Source organism: Macaca fascicularis, chromosome 13, assembly GCF_037993035.2.
Source record: "Macaca fascicularis isolate 582-1 chromosome 13, T2T-MFA8v1.1".
Lineage (NCBI taxonomy): Eukaryota > Metazoa > Chordata > Mammalia > Primates > Cercopithecidae > Macaca > Macaca fascicularis.
Window position 1 is genome coordinate 101,220,021 of NC_088387.1, and position 18,568 is coordinate 101,238,588.

At 45.7% G+C, this 18,568-nt stretch overlaps 1 protein-coding gene across 1 annotated transcript in view; it reads left to right on the top strand.

Annotated features, from left to right (window-relative positions):
• The first annotated feature begins 498 nt into the window (after nt 1-498).
• Nucleotides 499-18,568, top strand: part of APOB (apolipoprotein B) — a 42,149-nt gene continuing 24,079 nt past the window's right edge. Inside the window, exons 1-15 of the mRNA XM_005576465.5 lie at nt 499-696; nt 1,010-1,048; nt 2,087-2,202; nt 3,474-3,619; nt 6,414-6,567; nt 7,281-7,436; nt 8,832-8,956; nt 9,639-9,724; nt 11,024-11,243; nt 11,970-12,197; nt 14,491-14,608; nt 14,721-14,867; nt 15,923-16,134; nt 16,397-16,634; nt 17,490-17,666. Of these exons, the coding sequence (XP_005576522.3) occupies nt 627-696; nt 1,010-1,048; nt 2,087-2,202; nt 3,474-3,619; nt 6,414-6,567; nt 7,281-7,436; nt 8,832-8,956; nt 9,639-9,724; nt 11,024-11,243; nt 11,970-12,197; nt 14,491-14,608; nt 14,721-14,867; nt 15,923-16,134; nt 16,397-16,634; nt 17,490-17,666 (2,232 nt within the window). The 5' untranslated portion in view covers nt 499-626. The remainder of the gene's footprint in view (nt 697-1,009; nt 1,049-2,086; nt 2,203-3,473; nt 3,620-6,413; nt 6,568-7,280; nt 7,437-8,831; nt 8,957-9,638; nt 9,725-11,023; nt 11,244-11,969; nt 12,198-14,490; nt 14,609-14,720; nt 14,868-15,922; nt 16,135-16,396; nt 16,635-17,489; nt 17,667-18,568) is intronic.

Consider the following 18,568-nt stretch of genomic DNA (forward strand, 5'->3'; position numbering starts at 1 on the left):
ACCCCACAGCCACAGACACTCATCAGGATTAGGGTGTCAGTGCAAATCCAAGGTCCACCAAAATGGAAAAGAAGGAACCGGTGGGAACATGTCTCCACCAAGACAGCGCTCAGGACTGGTTCTCCACGTGGCTCCCATTTCAGTCCAGGAGAAGCAGGGATTTTGTCCCCGTGGTGGGTCATCTGAAGAAGGCACCCCTGGTCAGAGCAGGCTTCTCAGACCCTGAGGCACCAGCCATGGCCCCACTGAGATATAGGAAGGGCCGTGCCAGAGCCTTGAAGACGCTCGGGGGAGGGAACCCACCTGGGACCCAGCCCCCCGGTGGTTGCAGCTGCATCCCAGGTGGGCCCCCTCCCTTGAAGCTCTTCAAGGCTCAAAGAGAAGCCAGTGTAGAAAAGCAAACAGGCCAGGCCCGGGAAGCGCCCTTTGTACCTTTTGCAATCCGGACGCTCTTGCAGCCTGGGCTTCCTATAAATGGGGTGCGGGCGCCGGCCGCGCATTCCCACCGGGACCTGCGGGGCTGAGTGCCCTTCTCGGTTGCTGTCGCTGAGGAGCCCGCCCAGCCAGCCAGGGCCGCGAGGCCGAGGCCAGGCCGCAGCCCAGGAGCCGCCCCACCGCAGCCGGCCATGGGCCCGCCGAGGCCCGCGCTGCTGGCGCTGCCGGCGCTGCTGCTGCTGCTGGCTGGCGCCAGGGCCGGTGAGTGCGCGGCCGCGCTGCGGGCTCAGAGGGAGCGGGAGGGAGCCGGCGGCACGAGGTTGGCTGGCGCAGCCAGGGCCTAGGCCAGAGGGAGGGCAGCCACAGGGTCCAGGGCGAGGCGGGGGACTGGACCAGCTGGCGGCCCCCTGCAGACTCAGGATGGGGGGCATGGGATGGAGGGGCTGAGGAGGGGGTCTCCGGAGCCTGCCTCCCTCTTGAAGGGTGAAACCTGTGCCTGTGGTCCCCCTGTCGGGCCCTAGCACCCGCTGGGAAGACGTGGGAAGCTCACAGATTTCTTTCTCCTGTCTTACAGAAAAGGAAATGCTGGAAAATGTCAGCCCGGTCTGTCCAAGTAAGGCATCTGCGCATGGGGCGTGGAAGGGTGCCCAGCCCCATGCACCCTCCTACACCCGGGTCCCTGAGGTCCCCCCACTCTAAGGGGCTAAGATGGCCTCGTGGTGTGCCCTGCTCTGACCCCAGGAAGCAAGTTCCTTGAGCCTCTGCCCACACGCAAGGGATGCCAACTCTCCTCTACCTGCCCTTCTGTTCTCTCCCAAGAGTTCAGCCTGGGGGCGGGGGAGGGAAAGCACTGACACCCCGCTGGCCTGTGCACACTTTGAAGAAACATCACTGTCCTGTTTATCAGTGACTAGTCATTGATTCGAAGCATGTGAGGGTGAGGAAATACTGACTTTAACCTTTGTGCAGAAATCGGACCTCCATCCCCTTCCTATTTACCTGACCCCTGGGGGTCAAAGGAGCTGGCCTCCAAGGGGACCCTGTGTGCTGGAGCCGCGGGGCGGACGTCTGATGGGGCAGCGCTGCCATCTGGTGGACATCTGCCATCACTGCAGCTGGGCTCAGGACCCAGATGCTCTTTTTCTTCAATTGTTCAGAAAATTCCTCTCAACTACAGTGGAAACCTCCAGAAACTCCTTTCTAGGAGTTTCTTAAGTTAGTTACGCTTAATGCTTAATGAACTTTGCCTCAAGTATTTGGTAGTCTCAGAGTCACGGAATTAAGGCGTTTTCAAGCTAAAAAAGCTTTAGAGAGAGTACTATTTGCGTCATGTTGTCATCTCTTAATTTACCAGAGGGTGTCTCATGCAGATTTTCTGAGCCCCATTACTTGACACTTGTCATTCCCTTCCCTGTGCCTCAGACGACATAGTCAAGACATGCCAGCTAATTTAAACATTAGCCTCAGCAGAAACATAATGGAGAAGTCAAATCTATAAAGGAAAATGAAGTATAATATAAAGTCAATTAAAAACTAATTTCAGTTTAATTACATTTTAATTATCTATGCCACTGCCCCTCTCTGCCCAGAACTGGCTGTCCGTGGGAGAGCTATTTCTCCTATGTGGCTGACGTATTTCTCCCCACGTTAGGAGATACGACCCGATTCAAGCACCTCCGGAAGTACACGTACAACTATGAGGCTGAGAGCTCCAGTGGAGTCCCTGGGACTGCTGATTCAAGAAGCGCCACCAGGATCAACTGCAAGGTATGGAGGATGCAGGCGGGAGGGACCCAGAGCCCACAGCTTTCCCCCAGCCCTGTTCCAGCGGGTGCCCAACACGCGACCTTCCCGGAGGTTGTGTACTGAGCAAACGCAGAGCATCCCAGAACTGTTGTAATCTGATCAAACATTGGGACTTTGCCTCTGTTTGTAAGTCAGCCACATTGCTGAGATGTTGTCTGCCCCCGCCAAATTTCGCAAGCCAGATGTATTTTCCCGTTAACTTCCCAGATGCAATAGGACTACGTGATCTAGATTAGCAGCAGTGTGGGTCTGTAGATTTCAGCGTGAGAGAAGCCCAGTAGGTGAGCTAAGGAAGGCAGGCATGTCAGAATCGCACTGTGAAATGCAGTTTTTATAGTCTAAGTCCAACAGAATCTGTTGCTGAAAAACGAATAGAAAGAAGAAAAAAATATAAACATAGTTTGTTCTAAAATAAAACTTTGCTTATTATTGAGACTGGTTGTACTCATGTCACGTACATCTGGAGCAGATCTATAGGCTGCTGTTAGGGTTTGGGTGGGGAAGAGAAGTCAAGCTGAGCCGTCACCTTTTTTAGAGAGTGTTGTAGCTCTTGTCTGTGCTATACAATATGGTAGACATGAGCCACATTGGACTATTTAAATGGAATGAAATTAAAAATTCATATTCGTTGTCACATTAGCTGCATTTCAACTGCTCAACAGGCGCCCTGGCTACTGGTCCCCCTATTGAACAGCACACATGTACAACATTTCTTTAAAGTTATTTGAATAGTACTGGATAATAAGTAGGGATCCACTGAAACTCCAGCCATACGCGAAGCTCTAAATAGGCCCTAATAGATATAAACCAGTTTTTTGGGTGACATTAAGGGGACGTTTGCTGTGGAAACTGAGGATGGCCCTCTTCCTGCTTTCTGTTTTTCTCCTTCACTCTCACTCCTAGTCTACAGCGCTTCTATTTAACCACAGCTCTTTATAATTGAAGTAACTTTAGAACCAATAAAAGGACATCCTCCTTCCTGTGCACAGAGGCAAACTTAAGAAACGTGTTACCCTGGGAGGGGGAAAAGGCCAGCAATAGGACTAAGTCTAGGTTGGTGCACAGAGCACCCAGGAGGCATGTTGATAAGGCACGTGGTGTTGAGGAGCAGGCAGTGGTGTTCCCAGCAGAATTCCCTTTGGTGCTCTGATTAGAGATTAAGCCCTGGGCTTCAGGGGCCGCCTCTCATTCTTGATAGACAACCTCAATGCTATGCTACCCTGTATTCTCAGGTTGAGCTGGAGGTTCCCCAGCTCTGCAGCTTCATCCTGAAGACCAGCCAGTGCACCCTGAAAGAGGTGTATGGCTTCAACCCTGAGGGCAGGGCCTTGCTGAAGAAAACCAAGAACTCCGAGGAGTTTGCTGCAGCCATGTCCAGGTAAGGCGTGTTGTACATGAGCACACACATATGTGTGTGTCCGTCCGCTGAGGTATGAACTTGTGTGTTTACACCAGGCACGGATGTGACTCTAAGTATTTGTATTCCATATTCATCGTGGATCAGGGAATTGCTGTGTTTTCACAATCATCAAAAAGAGACAAGCATTATTTGCCCTTCCCTAGTTAGGTTCCTTTAATTATCATTTTAATGTGTTTCTAAAAATCTCATGCTTTAAACTTCTTGAGATTATAAAACTGAGATGCTGTGTTTAAACAAGTGAATTCTTAAAGAACTAAATAAGACCAGTGCTTGGTGGTCTTCGGTGCGAGGTCCCAGAGGCGCTGGCTGCTGTGGCGGGGCACGTGGCGGGGCAGGGTCTGTCCAGCGCAGGGCAGAGGAGCACCAAGGCTTCAGTGGCTCCCCCTCCTAGGCTGGCATTCAGCCACTGCACATGGATCGGCCGCTGCAGCTGCATCTCTGCTGACTGATCAGGGCCCATGTCACACCCGTTGTAAATATTTTCAACATCACCCCTGCCTCATCCTCAGTCACAGTTTGTAGGGTCTTAGGTGTGTGTGAATACAGACAGGATAGAGTTGTTAACTTGGTAGCATCAGAAAACTCCGTCTGAATTAGTCTGTTTCTATGCTGCTGATAAAGACATACCTGAGACTGGGCAATTTACAAAAGAAAGGTTTGTTGGACTCACCGTTCCATGTGGCTGGGGAGGTCTCACAATCATGGTGGAAGGTGAGGGAGAGCAAGTCACATCTTACATAGATGGCGGCTGGCAAAGAGAGCTTGTGCGGAGAAACTCCTGTTTTTAAAACCACCACATCTCCTGAGACCCATTTGCAATCACGAGAGCAGCACGGGAAAGACCTGCCCCGTGATTCAATCACCTCCCACCAGGTCCCTCCCACACATGTGGGAATTATGAGCTACAAGATGAGATTTGGGTGGGGACCCAGAGCCAAACCATGTCACCATCCTTGCCCGTTTTTCAGTTTTACTAAACGTTAGATTCAGATGCCAGTCCTTTCTCGCCAAAATAGGCTGTGAGGCTTCTTTCCTTCATATGCTTTATTTTCTCCAAGACTTAACTGTCTATGAGGGAGAGAGGTATGGTGGCAGGAGGAAGGAGTGGTTATTTTTTGGTCCTTGGTCTTCTCCAAATACAGAAGAGACTCCTGTTCTTGACAAGGAGGGCTTTCCAGGTTTGCATTTTCATGACTTTAACTGTCTTTTTAAAAAAATTGACATATAATAATTATACATATTTATTGAGAATATATTGATGTTTTGATACATGTAATGTATGGTGATCAGATCAGAGCAATTAGCATACCCATCATCTCAAACATTTATTGTTTCTTCGTGTCGGGAACTTTCTGAGAGGGTGTAGGCTGTGGGAGATGAGTCTGTCACCTTTTCCTCCTGATGTAACCAGAGTGGCTGCAGTCAGGTCCTCAGAAACTTAGCAAGTACCCAATGGGAAGTCCCTGAGACCAAAGTCAGCATGGGCTTCAGCCATGGCCTGACACCATACAAAAGAGTGACTGTCCAACAAGTGTATGGAAAGAAGCTCCAATTCACTGGTAGTCAAGAAATACAAATTAATGTAACAACAAGATATTTATCCACTTATACCCATCAGACTGCAAAACTGGAAAACAGCAATAGCACCTGTTGCTGGCAGGCCAGTGAGGAAAAGTGTGCTGTCCTGAGCTGCTGGTGGAAATTAGAGCCATCAGGCAATATCTACTCTAATTTAGAATACTTAATACCCTTTGACACAGATATTTTAGTCTCTGGGACTCTAGCCCATGAAAATAAAAGCAGTAATGTGTGAAGATAGGCATAAGGATGTTTGTTTTGGTATTGTTTGCGTGGTTTAAAAAAAATCCAGAAAGAGAGAAGGCAAATGCCATCAAATGGGGCAATGTGTGAATAAATTCTATATAGCCATGGAATGGAATGTTCTGCATGCAGCTTTTAAAAAATCTGTTAGAGCTATACCAAGTGACTCAGAAGGGTTTTTGTGAAGTATAATTAAGTGAGAAAAACAAGATAAAAGTATGCACAATACAATGCCACTTGTATAAAACAAACAATGACAAAATCTTTGTATGACTCTGTTTGCACTCACCCATGTTTACAGAGGATTGTGTGAGAGCACAGAAACAAATGGAACAACCACTTGGGTGTCCATATGGGGAGGATGGGCAAAGAGACTGATATGGGTGGAGAACAGAGCAGGGCTGGATGAGCCAAGCAAAAAACGTTAAAACACGGCTGGACCTGGTGGCTCATGCCTGTAGTCCCAGGACTTTGGGAGGCCGAGGCGGGCAGATCACCTGAGGTCAGGAGTTCGAGACCAGCCTGGCCAACAGGGTGAAACCTGTGTCTACTAAAAATACAAAAATTAGCTGGGTGTGATGGCAAATGCCTGTAGTCCTAGCTACTCCAGAGGCTGAGTCAGGAGAATCACTTGATCCCAGGAGGTGGAGGTTGCAGTGAACTGAGGTTGCGCCATTGCACTCCAGCCTGAGTAACAGAGTGAGACTCCATTTCAAAAAAAGAAAAAGAATCACCAAAATATATGTATATGTGCATGCTTTTTTGAAAATGTATGTCTATGTGTAGCTATATTCTATATTTACAAAAAATGATGTCACAAGAACAATTGGTTAAAAAACTATGAGAAAAGCAACTTCAGTGCCACCCAGCTTACTTCCAGCAAGTTGTAGTGGAGAAGGACATTCCCATGACCATCCTCTCTCTGGGACAGGTATGAGCTCAAGCTGGTCATTCCAGAAGGGAAGCAAGTTTTCCTTTACCCGGAGAAAGATGAACCTACACACATCCTGAACATCAAGAGGGGCATCATTTCTGCCCTCCTGGTTCCCCCAGAGACAGAAGAAACCAAGCAAGTGTTGTTTCTGGTGAGGATTTAGAAAACTGATAGCAGTGGCCCTTGAAACTCATCTTCATGTGTTAGAGGCCGGTCCTACCATATACAAAGCAGATTGTTGAGTCAGCTCCATGGCTAGTTACACAGGAAGCCATGGATTGGTGTGACATACTGGTGCCCGAGATTCCTCCTGTCCCTTGGGCTCGCTCACAGATCATTCCAAGCAGGCTGATCAGGTTGGGTCTAATTTTAAAACAGTTATTGAGGCGTCCTGGCCACCCCACCCCCACTTTTGTTTAATGCTGTTCACCTGTGTTTGATGGGTTATGGTATAACACAGTCAATCCTGTGTGTATTTTAAACACCAAAAATAACGGGATCTGTTGCCAGTCTCTTTTACGAATTTCAGGTTTCAATGTGAGACAGAATTCATTTCACCTCAGTCCCATGAGCACTTTTGTGCCCTTATCTGGCTCTAATTTCTCTATGACACCATACTGGGAGAAGACAGCGATGCATCCTGCAGAGCCTTTCTGCAGACCCACCCTTAACTGGTTTTCTCTCTCCCAACTTGGGCTGGCCAGGCACTAGCAAGACCACACTCTGCATAGGAGGAAAAAGAAAGTCCCTCCCAAAGCTAGATTCCTTCTGCCTTTTCTTTCACAATCCCCACCCTGTCCCTCCCAAATACCCAAGGATGTTTCCCATGTTGAATATATGTGGTTGCATCTTCTGCCCCCATAGGATACCGTGTATGGAAACTGCTCCACTCACTTTACCGTCAAGACAAGGAAGGGCAATGTGGCAACAGAAATATCCACTGAAAGAGACCTGGGGCAGTGTGATCGCTTCAAGCCCATCCGTACAGGCGTCAGCCCACTTGCTCTCATCAAAGGCATGGTAAGTCCCATGTCAGCACTGTCATGCACACCAAGGAGCATCCTCTTATTAATAACATTCCAAAATTTTCAAGCTAGTGGGCACCTTTGAGGGAGGACAGCCTGCCCAGCCTGTTTTTTATACAGACTACAGATAGGACCCTGAGCAGGCATAGGAAGGTCTGCCCAGGCTTCATGGCCTGGGATCAGTTGAGCCAAGACTTGAGTCAGGCTCCTCCCTCCCAGCCCAGAGCTCTGTCTTTCCTCCTGTCCTTCTGTCACTGGCACTAAACCACCTCTACTCTCATCACTTGAGAGTAATGACTGCTCATCTCTGAGAAGGCTCCGGGGATGGATGTAGGGCAGCAAAACTACCTACTGTTCCTTCCTGCACAAGAACTCCTTGTGCCAGCTCCAAGCCTCTGGACTTTGAAGAAGTCCGAAGACCTGTGTTCTCCCCATCTCCTTCATCCCATGAAATGCAGTGACTTAAGAGTGTTCCAGCTTCTTGTCCTCCCACCTCCAGTACCACCCTGACCAAACACGATCCCTCTGCCTCCGGCCTGGAGCACCCTCTCCTCTCTGTTAAGTGGGGCCATGGAGCACCATATTACCTGAGCCTGCCTGACCCCTGCAACATCTTCCCTGATATGAGCCCCAGGCTGTCTCAGTGAACATGAAGAACTTGAGCAATCACTGTCATGCCGGGCCCTGTTCCTGGTCATTGTCCTTCGGGTTGAAAACAGGGAGTCTGATGACCATGAGTGCCACAGTCAGAAGAGGATAATGCACTGGCTTAGGGGTCTTTTCTGAGCATCTGCTGTGTGCTCAACCCCACTCTGGGCAGCACCAAGGAAGGGACAGTGGCAAATGAACCATGGACCTTCCCCTCAGGATGCTTCCAGTCTAATACAGGAGCCAGGTCAATAAAGCATACATTGTATACTCAATAAGGTGATACGCTGAACAGTGCAGACAAGAAATCCTGGGCCTGACCAGGAAGGAGAAAGTATTATTCATGTAGCTCAGTGGGCAACGTTTCATGGAAGATGTGGAGCAAGAATCCAAAAAATGCAAAGAATGTGTAAATGAAACAGACATGTAAGAATGGGCTTTTGGGCAAAGAAAACTGACTGAGCAGGTGTGTGAGGGGCTATGTGGTGGGATGGGCATGTGGAGGATACAAAGTTTAGACTTTGTCCAGTGGGGGTGGAAAAAGAGGAGTCTATAGCTTGACTCAGCTTTGGGGATGCCGACATGTTGCACCCCCGGTCTAAATGTCAAGTACCCAGCTATCTTCTTTCCCTGAGTTTATCTAGTGGTACAGGACCCCTCCTCCCTTCTACCTTGAAGGTAAATGCTTTTGACAGAAGACACAGGGACTGATCAAAATGCTTGTCTCCAATCTCATTCACAGACCCACCCCTTGTCAACTCTGATCAGCAGTAGCCAGTCCTGTCAGTACACCCTGGACGCCAAGAGGAAGCATGTGGCAGAAGCCATCTGCAAGGAGCAGCACCTGTTCCTGCCTTTCTCCTATAAGTAGGTCACCTGATGCACTACTGATTTGTCATTTAATGGGTCAGTGTGAACTGAACACTTCTCAAGTGCTCTGTTCCAGGCAAACCTGTGCCTGGGAGGGAGGTATGGAGAAGGATAAAATGCAACCCCTCCCTGTCCCCCTTTTTAAGCTAACAGGCCATTTGGCAGAAAAGTCCTAGGCATGCAAAACAACCCAAGACCAACAAAAGATATCTAAGACCCAGTCTTTAAGGGGTGTAGATCCAGAAAACCTGGGGATCACTGCAGGGTACCCTGGTTAGAAAAGGTTTCATGGAAGATTTGGGATATTTACTGGAAACCTATATATCCAAATCCACTTTGAAAAGTGACAATCAGTGAATATTTATTGAGTAACTGCCATATTCTTGGTTCTGTGCTGTGGAAGATACGAAAGAATTTCGAGACATTGCACTAGTTCCTATGTCTGGCCACTCCAGACTAGTGGAGAGTATAAGGCACGCATGTCCTTTTGATGGGAGGATGACTAGCGTGACCAAGAAGAGGTGGATGTTATTCATTCAGGGCCAACAATGGCTGGATTTACCCATGCTTTGAAAGATGGGCAGGACTTGCGTAGATGCAGAGACAGGGGAAACCTTCAACATGGAAAGAATAGTATCTTCTGGCCATCCATGACATGATGTGCTTCCTTGGTTACCAGGAATATGTATGGGATGGGAGTACAAGTGACACAGACTTTGAAACTTGAAGACACACCAAAGATCAACAGCCGCTTCTTTGGTGAAGGTAAGACTTTCTGTCCACACAGTTGCTGGAAAATCTACCTAAGATGTGCCAATCATGGCTTAGCCACTTGCTGGGCCCTGTTAAATGTCTGCTGACTAACAAGTGATATGGACACTGGTGTTCTGGCTACCTCTATGAGAAAGCAAACTCATCTCAGAATGTCAAGTTGCAATGGCATAAAGAAAAAGAAGTTCCCAAAGCTACCTAGGCGTTTGTAAATAGAAAACTGGAATCCTAAGTTTAACATGACATATTTGGTAGCACTGATATCACCTATCCTGTGATAAGACCCAGAGCTGTCCCGGATGAGGTGGACCAAGTGGGAGAGAACCTTCAGAGTCCGGCCCAGATAGTAACCTCAGGAGTCAGTCTTTAGAGGTAGAAGGAACTCTAGCAATCTTGAGTCCAACCCTTACCCAGCATTGTATTGTATTTATATCTGTCCAAATTCCTTCTTGTACATTACCTCATTGTCCTTTTTGTTCACAGCAACCGGTGACGTCAGGTGGTAGAGAGGTGATTTTATACCTATTCTACAGGGGGGAAAGTGACACAGAGAGGCTTAGAGTTTGATGTAGACAAGGCCGTAGAATATTAGAGGGGGCAAATAAGTGCCCAGGTTGTAATCTAAGCCAGGACTCTTCTCATTACACCACACTTCCATGAGGACTTTTACCTCTCTTCCTGGCATAGGTCATAGTAGGTGGTGGAGAGGATACAAAAGTGTCTCCCCTCCCCACAAGCTGCTGCTAGACCCAATTAGAAGAAATGGTGATGAGCATCAATGTGCCTGGTCCCAGTTGTAACCATGTCAACAGCAGCACCTCCTCACCAATTATTTCAAGCTAAAGGTAACCTGATGATAGACTCAGACAAGTCTGAATTCCACTTCAGCTCTACCTCTTAGACCCTAAGAACTCTTCAAAAGTAAGTTGCTCATTTCTGGGTCGCAGTTCCTCATCTCTGGGTCTCATTTCTGTCTCATCTCTGGGACTCAGAGCTGAGATCCGGGGATGACAGTTTACATTGCCCAAAAACTCTGTGGGTCTCTGAAGCAGGGCTGAATTTATCTTTAAATTGAACAATAATGCCAACCCACAGGGATAGGATGATGAGTCGGTGAAAACAATTAAGTCAATCACCTATGGCAGAGCCAGATCTAGCAGTCATTGAATACATGATAGTTTTCTTCCCTTTTCCCCTGTGCTGATACTCCACAATTTCCAGCTTCCAGTAGACAAAGATATGGTTGAGATGAAGAAGTAAGCTAGAGTTCCTTTGACACTTTCCATTTTCCAGGTACTAAGAAGGTGGGTCTCGCATTTGAGAGCACCAAATCCACATCACCTCCAAAGCAGGCCGAAGCTGTTTTGAAGACTCTGCAGGAATTGAAAAAACTAACCATCTCTGAGCAAAATATCCAGAGAGCTAATCTCTTCCATAAGCTGGTTACTGAGCTGCGAGGCCTCAGTGAGGAAGCAGTCACATCTCTCTTGCCACAGCTGATCGAGGTGTCCAGGTATTTAATGGTTACAGCTCAACTTTTTATAAAACTGATGGTAACTGACTGAACTTTCAAACCTTGACCAAATGGAGAATCTCAGGGACCATTTGGATATCAATCCAGTTAATCAATTAGTCAATCAATTCATGATTGCTGGATAGAGAACTATCAGCTGACGTGCTAAGAGTTCCATGAAACACACACACACGCACACAGTGTTCAAGGCAGCTAAGTATTTGTGTGTTAAAATAGGAGGAGAATAGTTCCCACATTTTGATGGGTATCTTTTAATTCCTAGTTCTATTGCAGGTGCTCTCCAGAAGCTTATAGGCTGGTGGAGAGAGAACTCAGACAAAAAATATTATATGATTTCTCTACCCTTCAAGGCACTGGCTTTAGGCGCTATGAAGGTGAGAGAAGGGACTGAGGCCAGGAATGAGACCCAGCTAATGTTGGCCAGGCATATTCCATGTGCTGGCCAAAGGGCTGTGATAACAGTCTTCTTGTCGCTACAGATCCACAGTCCCCTCTTGGGACTGTCCTCGATGGGGCTTCTCCTGTGGGTAATGTTCCTAAGGAAAGCATCATGGCTCTGAGCTCCAAGTTGGGTTTTGAAAGATGGTTAGATTTGAATAGTGAATGAGGTGATTAAGGGCTCTCCTGGCAGAGGACACACCATGAGCAATATTTTATGTGCCCTGAAGGTGGTCTGTATAACTTTACCCATGTCTTTCTTCTCAGTCCCATCACTTTGCAAGCCTTGGTTCAGTGTGGACAGCCCCAGTGCTCCACTCACATCCTCCAGTGGCTGAAACGTGTGCATGCCAACCCCCTTCTGATAGATGTGGTCACCTACCTGGTGGCCCTGATCCCCGAGCCCTCAGCACAGCAGCTGCGAGAGATCTTCAACATGGCGAGGGAGCAGCGCAGCCGAGCCACCTTGTATGCGCTGAGCCACGCGGTCAACAAGTGAGTTTCCACACTGTATTTATCCTCCTAGGAGCAGAGGGACATCTTGCACTTCTGTGCGTCTCTGTATTAAAGCTGAACTCCTCCTTCCACTTTCAAACTCTGCTCCTTACTCTTGTGTTTATTCTTGATCATTTTTGGAGTAATGACTTGAAATAAGAAATCAGCAAACACAAACTGAATTTTTAAAAATATTTTCTCTACATTATAAAAGTTTTTGAACATAACAAAGTTGACAGAATTTCAGAGGGAAAACCCCTGGAAAACCAGCTATCTCCTACCATTTAAGTGTTATTATATTTGCTTTATCACATATACATCCATCCATTAATTCATCTTATTTTCTGAAGCATTTCAAAGTAAATTACAAACATTAACACACTTTCCCCTAAGTACTTCAGCATGCATATTATTAACTTCAGTTCAATATTAGTTAGCAGTTTTTTCCTCTTAATTTTTTTTTTTTTGACATGGTTTCACTGTGTCAGCCAGGCTGGAATGCAATGGTGCAGTCACGGCTTACTGCAGCCTCAAATTCCTGGGCTCAAGTGATCCTCCCACCTCAGCCTCCTGAGTAGCTGGGACCACAGGCGCATGCTACCATGCCCTGGCTAATTTTTGTATTTTTTGTAGATACAGGGTTTCACCATGTTGCTCAGGCTGGCAGTTTTTTCTTTTGATGAAATTTTTTTGCTCTTTCTTTTTTACATTTTTATATAAATTTATGTGGAACAAGTGTAATTCTGTTACATGAATAGATTATGCAGTAGTTAAGTCAGGGCTTTCAGGATATCCATCACCCAGATAACATATAGTGTACCCACTAAGTAATTTCTCACCATCCATCTCCCTCCACTTCCATACCTGAGTCTCGATTGTCTTATCATTCCACACTCTATGTCCTTGTGTGTATATTATTTAGCTCCCACTTATAAAGTGACAACATGCAATATTTGTCTGTGACTGTCCTGTTTTACTTAAGACAATGACCTTCAGTTCCATCCATGTTACTGCAAATGACATGATTTTATTCTTTTTATGGCTGAATAGTATTTTATTGCCTATACATTCCACATTTTTAATCCAATCATCCATTGACGGACACTTAGGTTGATTCCATGCCTTTGCTATTGTGAATAGTGCTGCGATAAACATATGGGTGCAGGTATCCTTTGGATATAATGATTTCTTTTCCTTTGGGTATGCACCCAGTAGTGGGATTGTTGGATTCATTGGTAGTTCTATTTTTAGTTCTTTGAGAAATCTCTGTATTGTTTTCCATAGAGGTTGTACTTATTTACAATACCATCAACAGTGGTTAACTGTTTCCTTTTCTCTGTATCCTCACCAACATCTGTTATTTTTTGTCTTTTGAATAATGGCCCTCCTGACTGTTGTAACATGTTATCTCATTGTGGTTTCAATTTACTTTTCTCTAATGATTAGTAATGTTATGCATTTTTTCATATGCCTATTGCCATTTGTGTGTCTTCTTTTGAAAAAATGTCTATTCATGTCCTTGTCTACTTTTTAATGGGATTATTTGGGGGACTTTTTGTTGAGTTGTTTGAATTCCTTGTACATTCTGGATATTAGTACCCCACTGGATGAATAGTTTGCAAATATTTTCTCCCATTCTGCAGGCTGCTCACCCTGTTGATTATTTGTTTCACTGTGCAGAAGCTTTTTGCTTTAATTAAGTTCTGTTTGTCTATTTTTTGTTTTTGTTGTCTTTGCCTTTGAGGTCTTAGTCATCGAATTCTTTGTCTAGGTCAATGTCCACAGAAGTTTTCCCTAGGTTTTCTTCTTGTATTTTGATAGTTTCAGGTCTTACATTTAAGTCTTTGATCTATCTTGAGTTGATTTTTGTATACGGTGACAGATAGTAGTCCAGTTTTATTCTTCTGCGTATAGCAATCCAACTTTCCCAGCACCACTTATTGAAAAGGGTGTCCTTTCTCGAGTGTATGTTTTTGTCAATTTTGTCAAAGATCCATTGACTGTAACTATGTGGCTTTATTTCTGGGTTCACTATTCTGTTCCATTGATCTATGTGTCTATTTTTATGCCAGTATCATGCTGTTTAGATTACTATAGCCTTGTAGCATAATTTGAAGTCAGGTAATGTGATGCCTCCAGCTTTGTTCTTTTTGCTTAAGATTGCTTCAGCTACTCAGGCTCTTTTTGGATTCCATATGAATTTTATAATTATTTTTTCTCATTCACAAGTTTGGATTTTAAGACAAACCTAACTGGGGTTACCGAGTCTTGACTCTCTGCTCTTATTCTGTAGCTATCATAAGACAAACCCTACAGGGACCCAGGAGCTGCTAGACATTGCTAATTACCTGATGGAACAGATTCAAGATGACTGCACTGGGGATGAAGATTACACCTATTTGATTCTGCGGGTAATCTCAGTCTTTTACACGACATAGATCATTTCAGAAGCGCTTTTCCTGGATACCTTTTACTTCCCTCTCCTGCACCCTGATGGGTTCTTGTTTCTTTTCTTCAATGCAGGTCATTGGAAACATGGGCCAAACCATGGAGCAGGTAACTCCAGAACTCAAGTCTTCAATCCTGAAATGTGTCCAAAGTACAAAGCCATCACTGATGATTCAGAAAACTGCCATCCAGGCCCTGCGGAAAATGGAGCCTAAAGACGAGGTAAAGTCCACAAGAAGAGGTCTGAAAGTGAAAGTTCATTAACAAGGATTTGGAAGGTACTGGGGAAATGAGACTCTAAATTTCATCTACTGACTTTATTCTGCTGTTCCCTCCCTCCCTCCCTCCCTTCCTTCCTTCCTTCCATCTTTTGAGATGGAGTCTCACTCTATTTACAAGGGTGGAGTGCAATGGCACGATCTCGGCTCACTGCAACTTCCGCTTCCTGGGTTCAAGCAATTCTCCCTGCCTCAGCCTCCTGAGTAACTGGGATTACAGGCACATGCCACCACACCCAGCTAATTTTTGTATTTTTTTAGTAGAGACGGGGTTTTGCCATGTTGACCAGGCTGGTCTTGAACTCCTGACCTCAGGTGATCCACCCACCTCAGCCTCCCAAAGTGCTGGGATTACAGGCGTGAGCCACTGCACCTGGCCTCTACTGTTTTCTAATTGCAAATTTCAACAAGCCTATTGACTTGACTGCCTAGCAGTATGTGACATGAGAGAAATACCTGACCTTGCTGCTATGTCAACATGCAGAATGTGAGATGTTTTTGCTACCTACCACCCACCTACCAGATTGACCATCCCTCTCATCATGGAAAAACATGCTTAATTTTCCCCCAATAACCTTAGGCTAGGATAGTCAACTTGGCCCCCTCTTAGGTGGCAATGGCTCCAGAGCTTTGGAAACTACCTTATTTATTAGGCCCAAACTCTTACTACCCCTTTTCATCTTTACCCTCACATTAAAATAACTTAGGTTAAAACAACTTTATTTTCACTTAGTGAAACAAATCATAACTTGGCCATGATTTATGTGTTTTAATGGAATTGAATTCAACAGGCATTCCACAGGCATCTTCTGGGAACCCTTACTTGATAGTGCTCTAGGAAACACTGGCAAGAAGATTCAATACCAGCATTTGAAGAGTGATTACAGAGAAATTAGACCTGTGCTTAAGAAAGAGCTAGCAGACAATGCCAGTGTTTGCCAGGCACGTTCTGTGTTCTGACCACAGGACAGTGATAACCATCTCCTCTTTTGACTGCAGGACCAGGAGGTGCTTCTTCAGACTTTCCTTGATGATGCTTCTCCAGGAGATAAGCGACTGGCTGCCTATCTCATGCTGATGAGGAGTCCTTCACAGGCAGATATTAACAAAATTGTCCAACTTCTACCACGGGAACAGAACGAGCAAGTGAAGAACTTTGTGGCTTCCCATATTGCCAACATCTTGAACTCCGAAGAATTGGATATCCAAGAGTAAGTAAGAGCAATTTTTCCCCACATACCACTGAGGGCCCTAAGCTGGAATTCCAGCGCTAGGTTTTGGCATAGCCACTGTCCGCCCTTGCTTCTGACACAAACACTTGTGCAAATGTGTAGCAGACCTAGACCCAAAGCCTTAGGGTAAATGAAATCCAGACATTTTGGTAGTGATTGGAAATCCATATTTACTTGGGCTGCAAGAGTCAAAGGATAATAACATGGTGTGTCAGCTCAAACTATACTTCTTCTTATCTAGTCTGAAAAAGTTAGTGAAAGAAGCTCTGAAAGAATCTCAACTTCCAACTGTCATGGACTTCAGAAAATTCTCTCGGAACTATCGACTCTACAAATCTGTTTCTCTTCCATCACTTGACCCAGCCTCAGCCAAAATTGAAGGGAATCTTATATTTGATCCAAATAACTACCTTCCTAAAGAAACCATGCTGAAAACGACCCTTACTGCCTTTGGATTTGCTTCAGCTGACCTCTTCGAGGTAAGTGTGAAGAGTTCAAGGTTCTCTAGCCCATTTTGTACAGCATCATAAACAGAGAGTCCCTGGGAGCCAGAAGCTAGCCAGAGGAAAACAAGAACCACCAGGCACTTCCTACCATGACTCTGAGGCTTTCTTCTTTCCCTCCTTCCCTGCCTTCCTCTCTCCTCGCTGGAGGTCACCTGAAGCATGACTTCTTAACATTAATAGAAATGCAGGCCGGGTGAGGTGGCTCATTCCTGTAATCCCAGCACTTTGGGAGGCCGAGGCGGGTAGATCATGAGGTCAGGAGATCGAGACCATCCTGGCTAACACAGTGAAACCCGTCTCTACTAAAAAAATACAAAAAAAATTAGCCGGGCGAGGTGGCAGGCACCTGTAGTCCCAGCTACTCGGGAGGCTGAGGCAGGAGAACGGCGTGAACCCAGAAGGCAAAGCTTGCAGTGAGCAGAGATGGCACCACTGCACTCCAGCCTGGGCAACAGAGCGAGACTCCGTATAAAAATAAAAAAAAAATTGAAATGCAGATGTCTCGTCTTTAAGTCCCAAGCCAAGGAAGCATATGTGCTGCCTAGTCAGATCTGCTTCAAATCTCAAATTCACTCCCAACTCTGAACCCTTGGTTGAATTGCTTGTCCTCTCTGAACCTTAGCTGCCTCTTCTAGAAAAAAGCAAGTAATAAGGTCAAGATTCTAGTGAGATTTTAATAAAGCAGCTCCTGTGAAGTGCTAAGATCAGCTCCTGGCCTGTGGTATTCAAATACTTGTTTAGATAAATGGACATCAAGAGGGGGAACTACTAGGCTGGCATATAACAAAGAAAGCTGATGCCATTTTCTTATCTGATTTTGTTTCTCAGATTGGCTTGGAAGGAAAAGGCTTTGAGCCAACATTGGAAGCTCTTTTTGGGAAGCAAGGATTTTTCCCAGACAGTGTCAACAAAGCTTTGTACTGGGTTAATGGTCAAGTTCCTGATGGTGTCTCTAAGGTCTTAGTGGACCACTTTGGCTATACCAAAGAGGATAAACGTGAGCAGGTGTGTATTTGTCAAGTATCTTCTTAAGGAAAGCTTTGGGTCTCCATGCAAAAACAATTCTTTTCTAAGCAAGGAAGTCATCAAAATATTATCTAACTGAAGTGATAACTATGGTTTTTATCAACCAGACCTGCTGGGATAAGGGCCAGTATCTTCAGTAGTTAAAGGTCTCCCGAAATTCAGTGTGCCCAGAAGGAAGACTTCTATCCTGAGAAGTACTCTAGGATAACAATTAAGAGTATGAACTCTGGGCTGGGCGTGGTGGCTCACACCTGTAATCCCAGCACTTTGGGAGGCTGAGGTGGGTGGATCACGGGGTCAGGAATTTGAGACCAGCCTGGCCAACATAGTAAAACCCCATCTCTACTAAAAATACAAAAAACTAGCCGGGCATGGTAGTGGGCGCCTGTAATCCCAGTTACTCGGGAGGCTGAGGCAGGAGAATTGCTTGAACCCAGGAGGTAGAGGTTGCAGTGAGCTGAGATTACACTGTTACACTCCAGCCCGGGCGACAGTGTGAGACTCTGTCTTAAAAAAAACTATGAACTCTGGGCATGGATTTAATTCTAACTTCCCTGTCTTGAAATTGTGTGCACTTGGGGAAGTTGGTTGATATTATGTGTATCTGTTTCTGTCTGCATCCCAGACTACTAATAATAGTCCAAACCTCACAAGGTTATTTAAAGACAATGAAATAAGGCATCTAAAATTCCAAGTGCAGTGCCTGATGCTGGCATTGACTGTTCAATAAGCAGACACTATTGCGAGTTTTAAATTAATATTTTCATTATTATTAACTGCTTTCTTTAGCGCTCACTGCCATCAGTGCACTAGCAAATGAGACCAAAATTCCACTTTGAAGCTAGTAATGAGCCCCTATTTAAGGAGCAAAATAGGCTGTA